Genomic DNA, 21,416 nt, shown 5'->3' with positions numbered 1-21,416 from the left:
CCCCCAGCTACACCTTCCCCCCTGGCCACCAGGCCAGCAAGGCACCCCCAAGGGTGGGGCTGGCGCTGGGTGGATGGGCTGGCCCAGGGGTGCTGGGTGAGCTATGGGAGAGCAGGTGAGGGCCCCTTCAGCCCCCACACCCCTCACCATTGCCCACCATCAGGCTACGAGGGCGTGCACTGCGAGGTGAACACAGATGAGTGTGCCAGCAGCCCCTGCCTCCAGAACGGACGCTGCCTGGACAAAATCAACGAGTTTGTTTGCGAGTGTCCCACCGGTGAGCCCCGCACACTCCCCCAGGATGGGGGCCGGGAGCCCCAGCGCTGTGCTGCAGGTGGCTTACGCCCAGGCCTGTGTCCCGCAGGAGCCCCTCGCCCTCTCCCCAAGGGTGCCAGGGAGGAGCCCCCAGGGCTGGCCTGGAGACTAGAGGCTTGCCCTTGGCAGTGGATGGGGTGTTTTTAGGATTCCTCAGGGGTGCCAGTCTGGGCAGGGGGTGCTGGCCCCCCACGTCGCTGGGTGTACTCGCCCGGGGTGGGGTCTTCCCACAGCCCAGAGATCTCCTCCTTGCTACTGGGCTTCCCCCGAGATGAAGGGCACCTGGGAGCAGCCGTTCAGGCCTCAGACCCCACGGGGCTCAGGCAGGGAGGGTGCCAGCCTGGCTCTCTGAGGGCTCACGGCTGGGAGGCCTGCCTGCCCCGCCCACCCGCCTCCTCTGGTCTGCGGTGACATCATGGCGGGAGGGTCTGGGGAGCCTGGAAGGTCATGTGGCTCAGGACCTCGGGCCTCTCAAGATGTAAGTTGGCCTCCTGGACCCCAGACGGGGACCCCATTCATAGCACCACTGATGGTGGCCATAGCGACCAGAGGCAGTCTGGGGAAGGGCCCTCGGAAGGGGTGAGAGGCAGGACCTGTGGGGTCCGCCGAGCCCTAGCCGGGCACCTTCTGGGAGCCCATCCCTTACTCCCTGCCCTGGGCCAGCCAGGGCTCGGTCCTGGTCCCCTGCGTCTGACTGCCACCCTTCCATATTCAGGCTTCAGCGGGCACCTGTGCCAGTACGATGTGGATGAGTGTGCCAGCACACCCTGCAGGAACGGCGCCAAGTGCCTGGACGGGCCCAACACCTACACCTGTGTGTGCTCGGAAGGTGCGGGCCTGGCCGAGCGGAGTGGGGGGAGCAGGCATGCAGGGTCCAGGGCGCTGAGGCGGGGAGGGGGCAGAGGTCAGGGCCCCTCAGCCAGAGCTCTGACCCGGGTGTGGTGGGCACCCCATGGTAAGAGACACACCCCCAGCCCTCCCCAGCGGGAGCCAGGAGCACCAGGACCAGTTGGTGTTTCTCCAAGACCGGGAGTCGTGTGCCCCAGGGGCAGCCGCCCTCAGCACCTTGGCCCCCACCCTGCAGGCTACACTGGAGCCCACTGCGAGGTGGACATCGACGAGTGCCACCCCGACCCCTGCCACTATGGGTCCTGCCGTGACGGGGTGGCCGCCTTCACCTGCCTGTGCCAGCCAGGCTACACGGGCCACCACTGCGAGACCAACATCAACGAGTGCCACAGCCAGCCCTGCCGCCACGGGGGCACCTGCCAGGACCGTGACAATGCCTACGTCTGCCTCTGCCCCAAGGGGACCACAGGTGCGCGGCCGGGGATGGGGCGGGGCAGGGCGGCAGGGCCGGGCTGACCACCACGTGCCCCCCAGGACCCAGCTGTGAGACCAACCTGGACGACTGTGCCAGCAGCCCCTGCGACTCAGGCACGTGTCTGGACAAGCTCGACGGCTATGAGTGCACGTGCGAGCCGGGCTATACGGGTGAGTGGACCTGGGGCCAGGGACTGCTGGGCTGTGTCTCCCAGCCCTCATCCCATGGCCCCAGGGGCCCAGGCTGAGCCCAGAGGTCGAGGGCCCCGGGTGGGCCATGTCTGGGGGAACAAGAGTGGGATGGCACATTGCCTGGGGCCCCGCTGGGGGCTGCCAGCTTTGGCCAACTGCAGCAGGGATCACAGAGGCCCTGGGGCTTCATCCAGCGCCTGGACGGGCATCTCTGAGCATCTTGACCTTTGAGCCACAGCCAGAGCTCAGGTACACGCTCTGCGCCTTGAGTGGGTTGTGGCCTCTCCAGGCCCTGGTCCCCATCAGTCAGAGGGGATAGCACAGGCCCTGCGTCAGGGGCTGCTGGGAGGACGGCTCTGAACCCACACAAAGTGCCGGTCGACTTGCTGGTGGGCACTGCACTCACTTGGCACAACGCCACTGGAAGCCCGGCTCACCCAGTTGCACCTCAAAGGACCCTGGGGAGGGGTGATCTACCGTCCCCAGCTCAACATGGGGAGAGGGGCTGGGAGGGGCCCTGGGCGTGTCTGAGCCCCAGCCCTGCCCACAGGGAGCATGTGCAACATCAACATCGATGAGTGTGCGGGCAGCCCCTGCCACAACGGGGGCACCTGCGAGGACGGTGTCAACAGCTTCACCTGCCGCTGCCCCGAGGGCTACCACGGCCCCACCTGCCTGTCCGAGGTCAACGAGTGCAACAGTAATCCCTGTGTCCATGGGGCCTGCCGGGACAGCCTCAATGGGTAGGGCACCATGCAGCACTCCCATGGGTCCCGCGGTCCTGCCCAGCTGGGTGGGTGCTCCCCTCAAGGACAGACCCACGTTCCGTACCCTGCAGCATGCTGTCCAAGCACTGGCCCAGCTTCTGGGCTGCGCCCACCCACCCCAGGCTGCATGTCATGGGCCATATCTTGGCTCGGGGCAGGTCTTAGGTGTTCGCCGTGACTCGTCTGTAGGGTGACGGCAGCCTGTGTTCTATGATGGGATCGAGTAAGAGGCGTATGTATCTTGCACCTGGTCCGGCTCCTGAACCAGCTCCTGAGCCGTGAAAGCAGAAGGAGCGGTTCTCGAGCACACCTGCGCTAATGCAGCTGAGGCGACCCGGTGACTGGGGGTTGGGGGGCCAGCCACGGGGTGAGAGGCTTGGGCCTTTCCACCCCACCCCCGACCTCTGAGAGGGCAGAGGGGCTGGAGGTTCACCCCGAGGCCAGGGAGTCAGTCAGTCACCGCTATGTAATGATGCCTCCGTAAGAATGCCTAGGGAAGGGGTCAGAGAGCTTCCGGCTAGAAGCGCACGGGGTGCTGGGGGATGCGCCCCAGGGCATGGGGGCTCTGCACCTCTCAGCTTGTCCCGTGCATGTGCGTCTCTTCCATTTGGCTGTTACCAAGTTTACCCTTTTATAACAAGACAAGTAATCTAGGAAGCAAACTTTTCTCTAGTTCTGTGAACCACTTTAGCAAATTGTGGAACTCGAGGTAAGGGACTCAGGGCCCCAGTTTATAGCCGGTTGGCCGGGAGGACAGGTGACAGCCTAGGACTTGTGATTGGCATCTGATGCTGGTACAGTCTTGTGAGACCAAATCCCTCACCTGTGGGCTTATGCCTTGACTCCAGGTGGTCAAGGGCGGAAATGAGTTTGGGGATGCCCAGCTGATTGGGGTGGGAAAAGTGCCCACGTGAGCCAGGAGTACCGGCCTCTAGAGAAAAAATGGAAGCTGCGCTCTGGTTCCACACACCAGCATGGCTCTGTCTAGATGGGGGCGTCGGCCTGGGCAGGGACGCTCGCCCCAATTGTGCCCAGCAAGGACAGGCATCCTGTTCAAGGCCGCAGAGCAAGGGAGCAGTGGAGGGCCTCTGACCACTGCCTGGATGGGGCACCGTCCCAGAGCTAGTAACCAAACTACTGCCACTGTCGGGGGCAAGGAGGGAGTGTTATCCCACCGAAGGACCACAGGGTCAGCGCAGACAGGCAGCTCACACCCTCAGACCGCAGGATGGTGGCAGAGCCGGGAACCCCCAGCCCAGCCCCACACATCTTGGGCCACTCCTAAACCACACCGTCACCTCTGCAGGTACAAATGTGAGTGTGACCCCGGGTGGAGTGGGGCAAACTGTGGTGTCAACAACAACGAGTGTGAGTCCAACCCCTGTGTCAACGGCGGCTCCTGCAGAGACATGACCGGTGGCTACGTGTGCGCCTGCCGCGAAGGCTTCAGTGGTGAGCGGGCCCTCCAGGGGTGCGGCACAGAGCTGGGCGCAACAGCCACTGGTACTGACTGCTGGGGCTGCTGGCTCGGCTCCACACAGGGCGCCCCGCCACAGCCCCTGGGGTGACTGCACACCCATGACCGCCGTCCCTCTCTCCCTAGGCCCCAACTGCCAGACCAATATCAACGAGTGCGCGTCCAACCCGTGTCTGAACCAGGGCACGTGCATCGATGGGGTGGCTGCATACAAGTGCATCTGCCCACTGCCCTACACCGGTGAGGGCAGGGCCTGGACAGCCACTGGCGCAGCAGCGGCCTTCTGGGGCTGGCCTTGTCTGCGTTGCCCAGAGGTTCTGCCCCACGCTGTGAGCCTTAGGCCTGGCTGCCTGCGGGTCTCACCCTGCAGGTGTTGCCAGTTTAGCACACAAAAGTACAGGATGCCTGGGAGAAAGGTTCGATATAAGTACTCCCCAAATGTTTTGTCTGGCGAGCCTGCCTGAGAGGTGAGGAGGAACCCTCGGTGGCAGAGCCAGGAGCCGGGCCTGGGCTGTCAGCATCCATGGTCTGCCGTCCACACTGCCCAGGGGCCCCTGGGGGCCAGGCCGCCCTCCCCATCCGCTAGCTGGCCTGAGGGATTCCTTTGATGGCGGGCCCTCTTTGTGTAAGGGGACAAGGAGCTCTCTGTTCTCACTGAGGAGAGGCGGGAGACATTTCCCTGGGCATCCAGGCCTCTACGGTTCATCCAGCTGAGGGAACCGGGTTCCCTGTGTAGAAGAGATTTGCAAAGTGTTAAAAAAATAAAAGCCCACAACCGTTAGGGCCATGGGCTGCACTGGTTGGGTGCAGAGGGTGCCCCCCTGGGGTCAGTTTTGGGCCCCACGCCCCTGCAGGGCCTGGAGGCCCTAAGAGGGCCCTGCCTGGCCGGGTGGGCGGGGTGGGGGCCGTGCCTGTGGTTCCCACGACATCGGGCGGCCTGCAGCCACGGCACTGTGTTCTTTCACCAAAGCTGGGGGCCTGGGTTTTCTCCTCCTCTGGGCTGGTGAGGAGACCAGAAGCACTGCTGTCAGAGGGGGGAGGGCCCGACGGGGAGGAGCCGGCTTGTGCTGACCCGCTTCACGGCTGCCCGCTTCCTGCTTCCCTTCACACAATTGTAGGAAACTCTGGCGAATTTCCTGCCTGCCCAGGTCACCGTGGAAACAGATAGAAAGACAGGCCCTGGAAAATCCAGCAGCGGGCCAGGGAGATAATGGGCAACAAGGAAGATAACACTTCCCCGGGAATCAGCCCCATGGGCCGTAAACAGGAAAACCGCCCTGGGTCCCCGTGGAGAAAGTCGCCCTGATGTGCACATGTGCCAACCAGACCCCTCTCCTCATCCCAGGCCGTGTGGCGCATCCAGTGCTCCCGACACCAAGGATGTTGGCAGGGCAGAGGCTGCTGTGACCTCTGGCGGAGGACAGGGCTTGTTGCCTACTGCCACAGCCTTTGATGGCCCACTGTGACAGGGTCTGGCTGCCCATGACCGGGCCCCTGGCCTTAGCTCCCAGGCCTCTCACTCAGTGTAGGGGCCTTTGCCACCAGGAGACGAGGAAGGGGTGTGAGGCAGGTGCAGGCGTGAGGCCTCTGCCTTGGGGTGGGCCACTAGTCCTTCTCCCTAGGGCTCTTGGCTGGGGCGGCCCAGGCTGTGGCCTGTAGCCTGTGGGGAGCCTGTTTCGGAGCCAGACCCTCCTCTGGTTTGTCTGGCCCTGATGCGGGACCTGACCCAGCCAGGAGCTCACAGGATCCTGGTGCAACGCTGCCGCGCCACCCCATGGGGCTCCTGCTGGCAAAGCGACCTGCAGGCGGTGGCCATGACGGCCACTGTCTGCAGATGCTGCCGGGGCCCCCGGCGTCTCACCCCCTGCCCCTCTCCCCTTAGGAGCCCTGTGTGAGGTGGTGCTGGCGCCGTGTGCCCCCGGCCCCTGCAGAAACAGTGGCAAGTGCAGGGAGTCTGAAGACTACGAGAGCTTTTCCTGCATCTGCCCCACAGGCTGGCAAGGTGGGGCAGCCACTCCCTGTGGCCCTGGCCTGGGCCAATTCCCAGGAGGGACTGGGACAGAGAGGGCGGGCGGTGTGAGGGCTCACGGCAGGAGGAAGGGCTCCCTGGCTGCAGAGGCACCTGCAAGGGTCTCTAGGAGCAGGAATTGACTTTGCAGGGACCTCCCCACCCTGAATTTCCATATCTGCTTGGCCCAGAGTTGAGGGACAGCAGGTTGGAGCACCTTTCTTCCCAGGGCTTCCCCAGAGGATGGCCCTGGGGGTGAGCAGGGCAATGCCTGGAGGTGGGGGCTGACCTGATGGCGGTGCCCCTGCAGGGCAGACCTGCGAGGTGGACATCAACGAGTGTGTGACGAGCCCATGCCGCAACGGTGCCACCTGCCAGAACGCCAACGGCAGCTATCGCTGCCACTGCCAGGCCGGCTACACTGGGCGCAACTGTGAGGTGGACATCGACGACTGCCGGCCGAGTGAGTGGCCTGGACAGACACAGCTGGGGCAGGTGGCCGGCCTGTCCGCCTCTGAGATGCTCTCAGACCTGTGTTTCCCCAGGCAGGCACAGAGCAGGGAGCTTGGGGTCAGGTGGGAGAAGGGCTGCAGCCGTGCTGGCCGCCACGCCTGCAGAGGCCAAGTCCCGGCTGGTCCATCTGGCCTTGGCCACGAGGGAACCCAGGTCAGGTGTTGGGGGCAGGCCTTGCACAGACCAAAGGCTCTGGAGCCAGACCACTTGCTTCAAGCCCTCCCAGCATCTCCCAGCTGGACTCAGCCGCCCCTTCCACAGCGCAGCACCCAGCCCGTCTGGTGTGGTTCTTCCAGTCCTTGTCATGACCCACCAAGAAGCAAGGCTCTCAGGCTCCTGCCATAGTTCCTAGACTGGCAAGACCCAGAGTAACGGAGGGTCTTGCCTGGCATCCTGAAGCAAGAAGGGAGATCATGACCCCAACCTTGTCATTCTGACTTAAGGCTGCGAGTTTTCCCTCCTGGGGACTGGGAGCATGTGGGGGCCACGGCAGCCCCCCCAGAAGCCCTGCTGCTGCCAGGACCCCTCCCAGTCTCGGCCCCCCAGCAGCAGGGGTGACGTCTGCGCCTCAGGCCTGCGCTCCTGTCCCCTCCCAGACCCCTGCCACAACGGTGGCTCGTGTACGGACGGCATCAACACAGCCTTCTGCGACTGCCTGCCTGGCTTCCAGGGCCCCTTCTGCGAGGAGGACATCAACGAGTGTGCCAGCAGCCCCTGCCGCCACGGGGGCAACTGCACCGACTGCGTGGACAGCTACACCTGCACCTGCCCCACAGGCTTCAGCGGGATCCACTGTGAGAACAACACTCCTGACTGCACAGAAAGGTGCGTGGGCACACATGGCCCTGCAGGCCTGGGATGAGGTGGGAGGGGCACGTGGCGTCTGGCAGCCTGGCACACTAAGCCACCATCCCCCACTTGGCATTTGGTGCTGCTAGTCGAGTCAGACGTCGTCCATCGTATCATAATGTCCCATCTAAAAGGGCCATTGGTCGTTGACAGTGGGACTTGAAACCAGGAACCCCAGTTATTTATCCTGAAGAACTAGTGTGCCTCTTCCTGTCAGACAAGGACTTTGTGACCCCTCTTACTTCCCTTTCTGCCTTGGCTGCCAGGAAGCTCGGCATTAGATGTCATCCCCATCCCTGGCGTAACTATCCCCCACATGAGCTGTGCAGGTTCTGGTCTCTCCCTCGTGTCTTTTTCATCTAACAGCTGTGTAGCTGTGTGTGTTCCACGATCCTCTCAGCATGAGCTATGAGGGAGGCAAGGGAGCGGTGTGATGGGGCGCAGGCGTCCGAGTCCCTGGCCCATGTTGGGGGCCTCCCTGAGGTCAGCCAGGCTGCTCCTGGCCTATTCTGGCTGTCAGGCCCCTTTGACCACAGTCTGAGTCAAGAAGCCAGCATGGAGGGTGCTGCTCAGACAGGGTCCCACAGCCCGCTCACCCTCCTCCCTCGCTGCCCGCCCGCCTCCAGCTCCTGCTTCAATGGTGGCACCTGTGTGGATGGCATCAACTCCTTCACCTGCCTGTGTCCACCTGGCTTCACGGGCAGCTACTGCCAGCATGACGTTAATGAGTGTGACTCACGGCCGTGTCTGCATGGTGGCACCTGTCAGGACAGCTATGGAGCCTACAGGTGCACCTGCCCACAGGGCTACACTGGCCTCAACTGCCAGGTGAGCAGGCGGGCTGCCCAGAGCCCAGCAAGAGGAGCCGCGGTGGGGCACTGGCCCGCAGCCTGTTACAGCAGTCACGCCGGCTCAGGGCAGCTGCACTGCAGGCCGGGTTACAGGGGCGAGGAGGGCTAGGCTCCAGGCGTGGGGGTGGCCTCAGTCATGTGGCTGCTAGGGCTCCGACCCAGGGCCCGGCCACGGGTGGTACTACCTTTCGAGAGGTCAGAGGTGGGGAACAGGGACCTAGCAGGGGTTTCTAGAGCAAGAACAGGAGTAGGTGATGCAGGAGAAGGTTTTATAGGAAACAGAAGTATTAAGGATTCATCTCCGTTAACATTTTCACACTTGACGTCAGTTAGAAAACAGCCCCACAGAGCTGTTCACTTCTGGAGATCCTTCCTCAAGGGAGGCAGCTGGTGGTCCAATCGCCACGGGCCCAGAGGCAGCAGCCGGTAGCCTGGGGACCTCAGCTTCCACTTCTGTAGGATGGGGTCGGGCCCACTGCCGCACGAGGGTCTCTGGCAGCTGCGTGTTCCGCGCTGCCCAGCAGGATGGCCCCAGCGGGAGCAGGTGAGCGGGAACCTGAACTAGGTTGGCCCTGCCCCCAGAACCTCGTGCGGTGGTGCGACTCCTCGCCCTGTAAGAATGGTGGCAAATGCTGGCAGACCGACACCCTGTACCGCTGCGAGTGCCCCGGCAGCTGGACCGGCCTCTACTGCGACGTGCCCAGCGTTTCCTGCGAGGAGGCCGCCCGGCAGCAGGGTAACCGCGCCCCCACCCCATCTGCCGCCCAAGGCCTGAGGCCACCGTCCACAGAAGCCCAGGTCTCACAGTCCCTACCACTGCCCCGCAGGCGTCCACGTCACCCGCCTGTGCCGGCACGGAGGGCTCTGTGTGAACGCCAGCAACACACACCACTGCCGCTGCCCAGCAGGCTACGCGGGAAGTTACTGTGAGGACCCAGTAGACGAGTGCTCCCCCAGCCCCTGCCAGAACGGGGCCACCTGCACTGACTACCCTGGTGGCTACTCCTGCGAGGTGGGGACCCGCCCCGGGTCGGGGTGCATCCAGGATGAGTGTCAACGCCTGCCAGGCTCAGGGCTGGGAGACAGCACAGCCAGGAAGATTTAGCCCAAAAGATTTTTCAGGCCCATGCAGGGAAGTCCAGGCTAATCAGGGAAGACTGACAGATGGGGGTGTCCTGTGGAAGGGCCTGGAGGGAAAGTACACAGAAAAGGGGGATGGTGTTTTCCCTCACCCCAAGTGTATCTGGGCTCACCTGATGCCTCCTGAGGTCCCACCTCTGTCCCACGGCATGGGGTCTGGCCCTACCTCTGGGCAGCAACTCCACTTTCCAGGGCCCTTCCCAGCGTCAGCTGGGCAGAAGTCTCCCTCCGGCTGGCCAGGTGTGAGGCCCAGGGCTTCACTGGGAAGAGGGCGGCTCGTGTGGCCCCATCAGCTTGCAGGGTTGGGTGGCTGTGCCCCAGCTACCCGCGGAGCCACAGTCCCCGCCCCTCACCTGTTCCTGCGCAGTGCGTGGCTGGCTATCGTGGGGTGAACTGTTCTGAGGAGATCAATGAGTGCCTGTCCCATCCGTGCCAGAATGGGGGCACTTGCATCGACCTCATCAACACCTACAAGTGTTCCTGTCCCCGGGGCACACAGGGTAAGGGGTGGCCACCCCTTGGGTTGGAACCCAGGGGAAAGTGGGCAAGTCAGACACCAGGCCAGAGGCGTCCCAGGCCCAAGCAGAGCCTGCATCATGCCTCATGGGGACAGAGGGCAGGTGTAGGGCTGGCTGGGGAGGGACCTAAGGGAGGGAGAGGGAGCCTGACAGGCCCTTGGCGCGAGCTGCAGGCATGGTGCATGGCAGCATGCCATCAGCATCCTGCCCCTCCTGAGCATCTGTGCAGTCCCGTCCGCAAGGGAGCAGGGTTGCTGTGCGGCCAGCACGGGCCCTTATGGCACCGGGTCCCTGCAGGCGTGCGCTGTGAGATCGACGTGGATGACTGCGACCCTCCCATCGACCCCGTGTCCCGGGGCCCCCGGTGCTTCAACAGCGGCACCTGTGTGGACCAGCTGGGTGGCTACAGCTGTGCCTGCCCGCCTGGCTTTGTGGGGGAGCGCTGTGAGGGTGACGTGAACGAGTGCCTGTCCAACCCCTGCGACGCCCGTGGCACCCAGAGCTGTGTGCAGCGTGTCAACGACTTCCACTGCGAATGTCGTGCCGGCCACACTGGTAGGTGTGGGGGTTCAGGGGAACTGGGGTGCCAGGGAGGTGGGGTACGGTCGGGGCAGGTGAGCCCCTCACACCCATGTTCATCCCCAGGGCGCCGCTGCGAGTCGGTCATCAACGGCTGCAAAGACAGGCCCTGCAGGAATGGGGGCACCTGCGCCGTGGCCTCCAACACTGCCCGCGGATTCATCTGCAAGTGCCCAGCGGTAGGAGCCCCGAGCCCCGCACAGCCCCGAGGCACCTTGGTCTGAAGGAGGCCCTGGGGCAGGAGCCCTGAGGGTCCCTAGCCTGGGTCTGCACGACCTGCGCCTGGAGGCAGAGGCTGGCTTGAGCCCCTGGGCCCCGCCATCCTCGTTCCCCTCAAGATCAAGTCTCTTTGTCAATAGCTTTTATTCTTAGAGCAGTTTTAGGCTTACAGACAAACTGTGCTGAGGTGCACCCCTCTCCCATGCCCATGACTATTGGCATCTCGCCTTCCTGGGCCACATAGTCACAACTGGCAGGCCGGCACCGATACATTAAGTCCGTAGAAACCTCTGGACTGTTCCTCCCCATTCTGCTTCTGACGTCCACGTGGTCACACTTACACCACTGCAGTGCCATGTGGAGTCTTGCTGCCCAGAAACGCCCGAACTCCACCCTCGCACCCTCTTCCTCTCCCTGAACCCTGGTGACCTGATTTTCGTACGCCGGGAGAACGTTTCCTTAAACAGTTGTGCTGCTTGGGGAAAGGCTGCCAGACCTTCTCCCAGGGAGGACCCAGGCACCCTGATCCCCGTGCCTCACTCTCTCCCAGCAGGGCTTCGAGGGTGCCACGTGTGAGAACGACGCCCGTGCCTGCGGCAGCCTGCGATGCCTCAATGGTGGCACCTGCATCTCGGGTCCACGCAGCCCCACCTGCCTGTGCCTGGGCCCCTTCACAGGCCCCGAGTGCCAGTTCCCGGCCAGCAGCCCCTGCATGGGCGCCAACCCCTGCTACAACCAGGGCAGCTGTGAGCCCACGCCCGAGAGCCCCTTCTACCGCTGCCTGTGCCCCGCCAGGTTCAACGGGCTGCTCTGCCACATCCTGGACTACAGCTTCGGGGGCGGCGTGGGCCTGGACATCCCCCCGCCACAGATCGAGGAGGCCTGCGGGCTCCCTGAGTGCCGTGCTGAGGCGGGTGACAAGGTGTGCAGCCCCCGGTGCAACAACCACGCATGCGGCTGGGACGGGGGCGACTGCTCGCTCGACTTCAACGACCCCTGGCAGAACTGCACGCAGTCGCTGCAGTGCTGGAAGTACTTCAGCAACGGCCGCTGCGACAGCCAGTGCAGCTCGGCCGGCTGCCTCTTCGATGGCTTCGACTGCCAGCGCACGGAAGGCCAGTGCAAGTAAGCCTGTGGCGGGAGCCGCCCCCCGAGCAGGGCGGGCGGGGGTGGCCCGGTGCCGGCGGGAGCCTGAGTGCGGCCTGTGCCCGCAGCCCCCTGTATGACCAGTACTGCAGGGACCACTTCCGCGACGGGCACTGCGACCAGGGCTGCAACAGCGCAGAGTGCGAGTGGGACGGGCTGGACTGCGCGGAGCACGTGCCCGAGCGGCTGGCAGCCGGCACGCTTGTGCTGGTGGTGCTGACTCCGCCCGAGCAGCTGCGCAACCACTCCCTCCTCTTCTTGCGCGAGCTCAGCCGCCTGCTGCGCACCAACGTGGTGTTCAAGCGCGATGCCCATGGCCGGCACATGATCTTCCCTTACTACGGCCGCGAGGAGGAGCTGCGCAAGCACCCCGTCCGGCGCTCGGTGGATAGCTGGGCCACGCCCAGCGCCCTGCTTGGCCAGATGAAGGCTGCACTGCTCCCGGGCCTCAGGGGCGGGCGCCGGCGCAGGGAGCTGGACCCCATGGACATCCGCGGGTGAGTGAGCTCTGGCACATCCCCCGGCCCTCAGGGCCACCCTGGAGGAGGCGGTGCCCTTCCACTTGGTGGTAAAAGAGATGCCCCCTGCAGACGGAGGGCTGAGGCAGCCCTGCCCCGGGAGCCCCTGGGCCAGGGCTCAGCTCCCAGGAGAGGCTTCTGGGTGAGGAGAGAGAGGAATGCTCCTTCACCCAAGGGAACACGGACAGCAGGGCAGGAGGCAGCTTGAGGAGTGTCCGTGATGAGCACCTACCATGTGCCCAGCTGATGCTAGTGTGGGACTTGGTGGGCTGGGTGGGCACTGTCTGTCCCGTGCTGTTCCTGTCCAGACCCCGCGGTGCCCCAGGCTGCTTCCTTGGGGGATGGGCACGCTTCTCTCCCCCACCATTGGGATGGTGCCGTGGGCGCCGGAACTGGTCCTTGGACGCAGCTCACTGGGCCCAGGACCCGGGGATGAAGCGCGTGGCCCAAGCCCCTGACCCAGGTGCACCCCCAGGTCCATCGTCTACTTGGAGATCGACAACCGGCAGTGCATCCAGTCGTCCTCACAGTGCTTCCAGAGCACCACAGATGTGGCCGCCTTCCTGGGAGCGCTGGCCTCTCTGGGCAGCCTCAACATCCCCTACAAGATCGAGGCTGTGCAGAGTGAGTGGCCCGGCGGCCTGGGGAATGGATTGCGTCCACGTAGGAGAGTCCGTCTGGGAGGGGCGATGTCTCCGTTTCCCCCCAAAATGCTCCTGTGTGCCATTTGCCACCCACGGGTGTGTGGCTTGCCATCTGGAGTTCAGGAAGCGCTATTCTGGAATTTTCTGCCTGGCACGCCCTCCACACCAGTAGTGACAGCTGTGGGAGAATCTCGCCCCGGGGGACGGGTACAGGCACCAGAAAAGTGGGAGCCTTTCTCCCCACCCTTCCCCTGATTTTTCTTTGTTAGGTATTATTTCAAAATCATTACAGGTTTTTAAAAAAGAGAGGGGAGGGGGGAAGAATTGATCGGTGTCATGTGAAGTGTTGAAGTTTGTATCTTGAAAATCCCCCTAAATCCTTCGTCTTAACAGCTCAATGTGAGCGCAGTGATTTGAAGTTGGTTAATCCTTAAAGAAGAAAAAGGCGAAAGCCGTCTCCAGATAGTCGGCTGGTGCAGGAGAGAATTTAGCGATAGTTTGCAATTCTGATTAATCGCGTAGAAAATGACCTTATTTTGGGGGGCGGGATGGAGGAGAGCCGGTGAGGAGGTACCCGGCCGCGGAGCCAGTCCGCTGCCCCCCGGCTGCCGGCCTGCCGCATAGCCGCTCCCTGACGTGGGCCCCCGCGCCCACAGGTGAGACGGTGGAGCCCCCACCAGCCCCGCAGCTGCACTTCATGTATGTGGCCGTGGTCGCCTCCGTGCTGCTCTTCTTCGTGGGCTGCGGCGTGTTGCTCTCCCGCAAGCGCCGGCGGCAGCATGGCCAGCTCTGGTTCCCTGAGGGCTTCAAGGTGTCGGAGGCCAGCAAGAAGAAACGGCGGGAGCCCCTGGGCGAGGATTCCGTTGGTCTCAAGTCAGTGGATGCCGCCGCTGCGCCAGGGGTGGGGGAGGCGGGGCCTGCCAACCCGTGGCCGTGGCTCACCTGCCCAGCTAGCCTGGGGCCTCGGACGGGTGCCCCAGCCATGGCCTTCGGGGGTGCCACGCTCAGTCCTGCCTCCCCGAACCCCCAGGCCCCTGAAGAACGCCTCGGATGGAGCCCTCATGGACGACAGCCAGAACGAGTGGGGTGACGAGGGCCTGGACGCCAAGAAATTCCGGGTGAGTCGGGGCCTCGGGGTGTTCTTGGGCCACCCCCGCCCAGCCCCAGGCCTGGCAGGACATGGCTCTTTGCTCACCGTCCTTAGTTTGAGGAGCCAGTGGTTCTTCCTGACCTGGATGACCAGACGGACCACCGGCAGTGGACCCAGCAGCACCTGGATGCCGCCGACCTGCGTGTGCCTGCCACGGCCCCCACACCACCCCAGGGCGAGGCTGACACCGACTGCATGGATGTTAACGTCCGCGGGCCGGGTAAGCACAAGGCCACCCCCCCACAGCCTCCCGGGACTCCGGCCAGGGCCGCCTCCACAGCCTGCCTCCCTGCCCAGAACCCCCAGGTTGGTTTTCTAGAAGCCTAGCACTGGAGCCTGGTGCTCAGACCTGGAGCGGGTGGGCGTCGGTGAGCCCTCCGCCTGTTAGCCCGCTCCCTCCTCAGTGACTCCAGTCTCCCTCGCCCTGTAAACTAACTTCTCCTGGAATGCTGCTTTTGAGACATTGGAAGTGCCAGTTTGCCAACCATACATACTCCTCTCACGCCGCCTGTCCTGGGTGGGTTGTGGGTAAGACCTCAAGCAGGTCAGGAAGCAGAGCTGAAGGGGTTTCGTTGCCCACCAGCCCATTGGGAACTGGACTCAGCTCTGTTCCTTGGGAAGCTCAGACTGATTTTGGTGGCCCCAGGCAGTGTGGCCCTGTGTGCACAGGCTGGGCCACATATCCACACAGCTGCCCACCGACCCAGGACCATCGTCACACTGCCTAGAGCCAGCGGTGTGGGCCCGACCTCCTGACCGGCCCCGCCGCTGTCCTGCCTCCCTCCAGACGGCTTCACACCGCTCATGGTCGCCTCCTGCAGCGGAGGGGGCCTGGAGACAGGCAACAGCGAGGAGGAGGACGACGCGCCGGCCGTCATCTCGGACTTCATCTACCAGGGCGCCAGCCTGCACAACCAGACAGACCGCACCGGCGAGACCGCCCTGCACCTGGCTGCCCGCTACTCACGCTCTGATGCTGCCAAGCGCCTGCTGGAGGCCAGCGCCGACGCCAACATCCAGGACAACATGGGGCGCACCCCGCTGCATGCGGCTGTCTCTGCCGACGCACAGGGCGTCTTCCAGGTGGGCGGCCACTCCCGTACGTGTACCCTGGCCGGCCCCCAGTGCACCATTCTCCTGGTCTGGGCTGGCAGCTGGGCTCGTGTGGGTCCAGAGTGGTGATGCTGCAGAATCTAAGCAGGTAGCTGGCGTCTCAGCCTGAACCTCAGCACTCAGGTCTACGCGTACCGTCCTTAGGGAAGCCAGGCTGGAAGCGGTGCAGCTGGAGGCCAGAGGGCCCTGCCACCCCTGCAGGTCCTCCTGCCTCACCTGAGGTGGGCTCCCAGCCCTGGCCAGGGGCCTCGCCTGTGGCAGCGAGAAGGGTTTAAAGGCTGTTGCTTGTCGCCTGCCAATCTGGGGCTTTGGCCCTACTGGAGACTCTGGGACAAGGGTGGTCTTAGGGGTTGGGTGCCTAGGTCCCGGGGAATGTCCCTAGCAGAGCTCCTTTTTCAAACTGCCAACAGTCCCCCTGCTGCAGGTCCCTGGCCCCTGGGCCGCCCTGCCATGTATGGATGGGCAGGTATGCAGGGCACAAATTGGGGGTTACCACAAAGGTTTTCACACATTGTTCTGTGGAAATAAGATGAGGCTGGCAGGGAAGGATGATGTACACAAGCCCCCGGGGGGGGCCCCGGCTGAGTCGGCTGCCACAGCCTTTCTGACACATGGTCCTAGACTCCCGTGGGTTCTCTGCAGGAGAGCAGCCGGTCCTGCACGCTGCACACACCTAGCTTTTCTCCCCCATCAGCAGTGACCATCCCTGCTGTGACCCAGGACACGGCATCTGAAGGGCTGCTTGAAGTTCCGTGTGTCTGGGTGGACGCAGCTCAGCTCAGCAGTTCTGAGTGGGGCTCCAGCTCCAGGCACAGGGGTTAAGGTGCTGGCTCTGCCCCCTGTAGCTGGGAGGGACTTGACCCTCTGTGTCCTGGGGTGGTGTAGCTGCCAGGCCCAGTGGGAGGATCAGGTAAAGTTGCAGATGGTCGCCAAGAGGCTGGTCTGGGTGGGCCATGCATCCCGTGCTCTGGCCCCCAGCCCCTCCCTTGGGGGCCGGTCCCATCCCCCCTACACTCCTACTCTGTGGCCATCCCGTCTTGCTGGGGCCGTTCGGACCCTAGGAAGGGCTTCATCACACAGGGATTGGTTCCCAGGTATTCGTGGTGGGCCAGGTGGTGGAGTGCATTTGCCAAGCCCGAGACCTCCCCTGTTGCCTAGATTCTAATCCGGAACCGAGCCACGGACCTGGATGCCCGCATGCATGACGGCACGACGCCACTGATCCTGGCTGCCCGTCTGGCTGTGGAGGGCATGCTGGAAGACCTCATCAACTCACATGCCGACGTCAACGCCGTGGATGACCTGGGTAAATTGGCTGCTGCCCAGTGCGTACGGGATGGGCGTGTTGCACGGATCTGCCCCAAACCTCTCTCTGCTTCCCTCTCACAGGCAAGTCCGCCCTGCACTGGGCTGCTGCCGTGAATAATGTGGAGGCCGCCGTTGTGCTGCTAAAGAATGGGGCCAACAAAGACATGCAGAACAACAAGGTGGGGGCCATGTGGGTGGCAGGTCACTTCGCCCAGAGCCACTCCTTTCTGACCGTGTGGGACCCCTGGGCCTGGGATTGATTAGTCCCAATGAGAGCTCCTGGGCACATAGACACCTTCTGTCCTTGGCTGTCCCTGGGCAGGGCAGGGTGACCCAGATAGTACAGGCTGAGCCCAAATACTGGTGGGTGTGGAGGGTGTGGTGCACTGTGAGACCCCCCTGATGCGCTTGTGAGCACTGCCTTCCTGCATGTTGGACCTGCCCCCAGCCTCTGGCTGCCCCTTGCCAGTCTGTTCCCTGGGGCTAAGGAAGCCCTCTCTTCCCTCCCTGACCCAGTCCAACCCAGCTTCCTGAACCTGATTGGGCTCCTTTGGGTACTTGGCATGGCATGCAGGTACCCCTACCACCATGGCTGCCCAGCCCCACCCCACACTCTGTGGACCCTTGGTTGCCCAGTTCAAGGAGGTGTCCCTTCCTTCTGGGTAAGGGGATGCAGCACGCTTTGGGCACCAAGGGGTGCGCTGGACCCAGGTGTCCAAGTCCCCTGCAGGGCTGCAGCCTGAGCCTCCTCCTGCTGGGGAGCTTGGGCCTGAGATGTGGGGACCGGCCGGAGGGCATCGGGACTGAGGGTGTGCTGGGCAGGCGCCACAGCCCTCACCCCCGACACGGCATCTCTGTGGGGTGCATTCCCTGTGTGCTGGGAGAGCCAAGACCCAGGGTTGCTCCTGACCTGCTGGGCGGGGCCTCTCGCCTGGGGATGCACTTGAGGGACCCCAGGCCCCTGAAGGTGCCGTGTCACCCTGCGTGTGGTCTGGGAGGGAGGGAAGGAGGCTGCGGTCGGTGAGATTCCCAGCAGGGTCTGTGACCCCCACAAAGGCTGATTCCGGACCCCACAGAGCACGTCTAGGTCGGTCTCAGGAGATGCATTTAAGGCTTTCTTTTTTCCATTTTCCAAATTTCTTTTTTCATTTTTATTGAAATATAGTTGGTATGCAACCTTATAACGGCTCCGGGTATATACAACAGGGTGGTCCAACAGCTGTGTGCATTACTAGACGCTGACCACAATAAGTGGGGTTGCCGGCTGTCACCATGTACAGATCGGTGTTTGGGGCTATGCTCCCTGTGTCGTGCTTCCATCCTGTGACTAGTCTGTTGTGACTGGGAGTCTGTATCTCTACCCACTTCACCTAATTTGCCCACCCCCTTAAGGCTGCTTTTTAATACTCCATCAGGTCAGGTAGCAGGGAAGGCTGAGGTAGGGCCCTGGTGAGTGTCCCCCCTTTCAGTGGGGAGGTGGGCGTCAACCACTGGTCCCTCTGGTGACAGGGCAGGTGAGGGAGACCTCCCTCACCTGCCCTGCACCCATTTCCCCAGGAGGAGACGCCCCTGTTCCTGGCCGCCCGGGAGGGCAGCTACGAGACCGCCAAGGTGCTTTTGGACCACTTCGCTAACCGGGACATCACAGACCACATGGACCGCCTGCCTCGCGACATCGCACAGGAGCGCATGCACCACGACATCGTGCGGCTGCTGGACGAGTACAGCCTGGTGCGCAGCCCCCAGCTGCACAGTGCCGCCCTGGGGGGTGCACCCACCCTGTCACCCCCACTCTGCTCCCCCAACGGCTACCTGAGCAACCTCAAGCCGGCCGTGCAGGGCAAGAAGGCCCGCAAGCCCAGCACCAAGGGCCTGGCCTGCGGCAGCAAAGAGGCCAAGGACCTCAAGGCGCGGAGGAAGAAGGCCCAGGACAGCAAGGGCTGCCTGCTGGACACCGCGAGCGTGCTGTCACCCGTGGACTCCCTCGAGTCGCCGCATGGCTACCTGTCGGATGTGGCCTCACCACCCCTCCTGCCCTCCCCGTTCCAGCAGTCCCCAGCTGTGCCCCTCAACCACCTGCCCGGCATGCCTGATGCCCACCTGGGCGTCAGCCACCTGAGTGTAGCAGCCAAGCCCGAGATGGCAGCACTGGGTGGGAGCAGCCGGCTGGCCTTCGAGGTGGGGCCACCGCGCCTCTCCCACCTGCCTGTGGCCTCAAGTACCAGCACAGTCCTGGGTGCTGGCTCTGGGGCCATGAATTTCACAGTGGGTGGGGCCACGGGTTTGAACAGCCAGTGTGAGTGGCTCTCCCGGCTGCAGAATGGCCTGGTACCAAACCAGTACAACCCACTGCGAGGGAACATGGCACCGGGCACCCTGGGCTCGCAGGCCCCCACCCTCCAGCATGGCCTGATGGGCCCGCTGCACAGCGGTCTCTCCGCCACTGCCCTGTCCCAGATGATGAGCTATCAGGCCTTGCCCAGCGCACGGCTAGCCACCCAGCCTCACCTGGTGCAGACGCAGCAGGTGCAGGTGCCCCAGCAAAGCCTGCAGCCGCCAAACATCCAGCCCCAGCACAGCCTGCAGACACAGCCGCCCCAACCGCACCTCGGCGTGAGCTCAGCTGCCAGCGGCCACCTGAGCCGAAGCTTCCTGGGCGGCGAGCCGAGCCAGGCAGATGTGCAGCCCCTGGGCCCCAGTGGCCTGGCAGCACACACCATCCTGCCACAGGACAACCAGGTCCTGCCCACGTCCCTGCCGACCTCGTTGGCCCCGCCCATGACCACTGCCCAGTTCCTGACGCCGCCCTCGCAGCACAGCTATTCCTCGCCCGTGGACAACACCCCCAGTCACCAGCTGCAGGTGCCTGAGCACCCCTTCCTCACCCCGTCCCCTGAGTCCCCCGACCAGTGGTCCAGCTCCTCACCGCACTCCAACATCTCTGACTGGTCCGAGGGCATCTCCAGCCCGCCCACCAGCATGCAGTCCCAGACCAGCCACATTCCGGAGGCCTTCAAGTAAATGCGGCCACCGGCGGGACCCATGCCTCCTCTCCCAAGCCCTGCAGGCGTTGGCGTGTGCTCCACGGATGCCAGGACCCACCAAAGGAGCTTTTTTTTAAGAAATACGTTTTTATACAAAATAGGACAAGGATTTTAATTTTTTTTAGTATTTATTTATGTACTTTTATTTTACATGGAAACACTGCCTTTTTATTTATATGTACTGTTTTCTATGGCGCCAGGTAGAAACTTTTATCTGTTCCAAGAAAAACTAGTTCTCAGTCATGATTTTCCAATTTAGGATAAAGACACATATTTGTAAAATATAAACAAAGATTCATGATTTATAAATGCCAATTATTTATTGATTTCTTTTTTTCAAAATCGAAAAAGAAATGTTGGAGAAGGGAGGTTTGAACCCGCATTAGCCAGGAAGCTCCCAGGGCGCCCAGGCCTGCTGCCATCTCCCCAGATGCGCTCCTGCCCGCGCGCCCAATCCCGGAGCCCTCCTCCCAGCATGGCCTACATTTTATGAGATGTGTCTGGAGACAGTGAAAGCCTTCACACCTGGCCTGTGGATTAATTCGCATCTGAAATAGGAAAGTAAAATGGGAAACGATGTGGTTTATGGTGGTTTTTGTTAATGATTATTTTTGAAAAATGTGCTCCCAGGGTTTACCGAGAGCACGTTTCATGGTACCAGTCATGAATCTTTGTTTCAGGTTCAGTATTATGTAGTTGTCCGTTGGTCTTGTGAGTTCTTGTTCCTTCTGAAAGCTCTCCTGTCCCACCCGTGCCCCCACTTCCCTTCTTGATACTTAAGCATCACACAGAATGAGAAGCCAGGTGTGGCCATGTGGTGCCCACCGGAGAAATCTTACCCTCTCCTGGGGAAGGATACTGCCAGGGCCACCCAGCTGGAGTTCCCCGCATCCCACCTTGAGCAGCATCTTCCAGGTTCAGTGGAAGACGGACTGGCCCCATGGGACCCGGGCTTAGCTCACGGGGCCTGACTGCTGACAGGTCCCATTTTTATAGGAGACCTGTTTTTGTCAGAGCAGCTGACAGTGAGGTTTTGGGACAACACAGCTGTGTCGGGCCTCAGTGCGTGGAGACCACTCATCACCCCAGGGCCAGGGGTGGCTTGGGCACGCAGCTGAGGCAGTACCCTCAGGGCGTCGGGAGCCTGCTCTGGGCAACCCCTCCTGACTTTAGGGGGTTGTGGGCCTGGGGCGCAGATTCTGGCAATATCAAGTATACGCCTGTGGCAAACTAAATGTCTGTAAATACATTTTTAAAGGTGGATTTTGTTTAAAAAATCTGAGTGAACAAGTCTGTCGGGTCACGCTGACGAGGGACGGCAGACACGGCCCCAACAGCCTGGGCCCCGCGGCCTGACCCGCAGCTGCAGAAGCGTAGCTCCTGAGAGCGACCCAGGAAAGGTTTGGCCTCCCGTGGGCTTGGGCAGGCGTCCGCCGCCAGGCAGCTTCCCTGGCTCTGCCTGGCGATATGCTGCGCCACCCCTGGTCGGTGTGACCAGAACGTCCTAGGGTGTTGATTTTACTATGTTTTGTAAAATAGAGTGTAGTTCACAGAAAAAGGAAACTCTTTTTAAAAGTTATCTACATGCAAGACTATAGGTGATGAAAATGATGTATTTTTTTTCATCTTTTTTTGTTATTTGATTTGCAATAAAAATGATGCTGATGGTCATCCAGATCTTGCTAAAGTCGGCTGTGGGACGGGCTCACTGGGGCGCGGGGGGGCAGGCTGCCTTGTTCCGG

General features: G+C 62.6%; 1 protein-coding gene across 3 annotated transcripts in view; it reads left to right on the top strand.

The window, feature by feature from the left end:
* The window catches only part of NOTCH1 (notch receptor 1), a 45,401-nt gene extending 24,050 nt beyond the window's left edge, over positions 1-21,351 (top strand). For 2 of the 3 annotated variants that reach the window (XM_037007702.2, XM_073221667.1), the window contains 26 exons: positions 164-277; positions 1,031-1,144; positions 1,400-1,633; positions 1,699-1,809; positions 2,381-2,573; positions 3,904-4,049; positions 4,201-4,314; positions 5,957-6,076; positions 6,393-6,545; positions 7,192-7,420; positions 8,071-8,272; positions 8,878-9,031; positions 9,123-9,307; positions 9,803-9,935; positions 10,251-10,508; positions 10,599-10,711; positions 11,305-11,876; positions 11,966-12,394; positions 12,891-13,039; positions 13,716-13,932; positions 14,090-14,177; positions 14,264-14,429; positions 14,997-15,292; positions 16,481-16,628; positions 16,712-16,809; positions 18,188-21,351. In XM_037007702.2, the coding sequence (XP_036863597.2) occupies positions 164-277; positions 1,031-1,144; positions 1,400-1,633; positions 1,699-1,809; positions 2,381-2,573; positions 3,904-4,049; positions 4,201-4,314; positions 5,957-6,076; positions 6,393-6,545; positions 7,192-7,420; positions 8,071-8,272; positions 8,878-9,031; positions 9,123-9,307; positions 9,803-9,935; positions 10,251-10,508; positions 10,599-10,711; positions 11,305-11,876; positions 11,966-12,394; positions 12,891-13,039; positions 13,716-13,932; positions 14,090-14,177; positions 14,264-14,429; positions 14,997-15,292; positions 16,481-16,628; positions 16,712-16,809; positions 18,188-19,651 (6,200 nt within the window). In that variant the 3' untranslated portion in view covers positions 19,652-21,351. Of the gene's footprint in view, positions 1-163; positions 278-1,030; positions 1,145-1,399; positions 1,634-1,698; positions 1,810-2,380; positions 2,574-3,903; positions 4,050-4,200; positions 4,315-5,956; positions 6,077-6,392; positions 6,546-7,191; positions 7,421-8,070; positions 8,273-8,877; positions 9,032-9,122; positions 9,308-9,802; positions 9,936-10,250; positions 10,509-10,598; positions 10,712-11,301; positions 11,877-11,965; positions 12,395-12,890; positions 13,040-13,715; positions 13,933-14,089; positions 14,178-14,263; positions 14,430-14,996; positions 15,293-16,480; positions 16,629-16,711; positions 16,810-18,187 lie in introns of all 3 variants that reach the window. The other variant, XM_073221665.1, reaches the window with a different exon arrangement.
* The last annotated feature ends 65 nt before the right edge of the window (positions 21,352-21,416 follow it).

The sequence above is a fragment of the Manis javanica genome, chromosome 2 (genome assembly GCF_040802235.1).
Source record: "Manis javanica isolate MJ-LG chromosome 2, MJ_LKY, whole genome shotgun sequence".
NCBI lineage: Eukaryota > Metazoa > Chordata > Mammalia > Pholidota > Manidae > Manis > Manis javanica.
The sequence above is the reverse complement of the archived record's forward strand: the minus strand, read 5'-3'. Positions and strand labels throughout refer to the sequence as shown.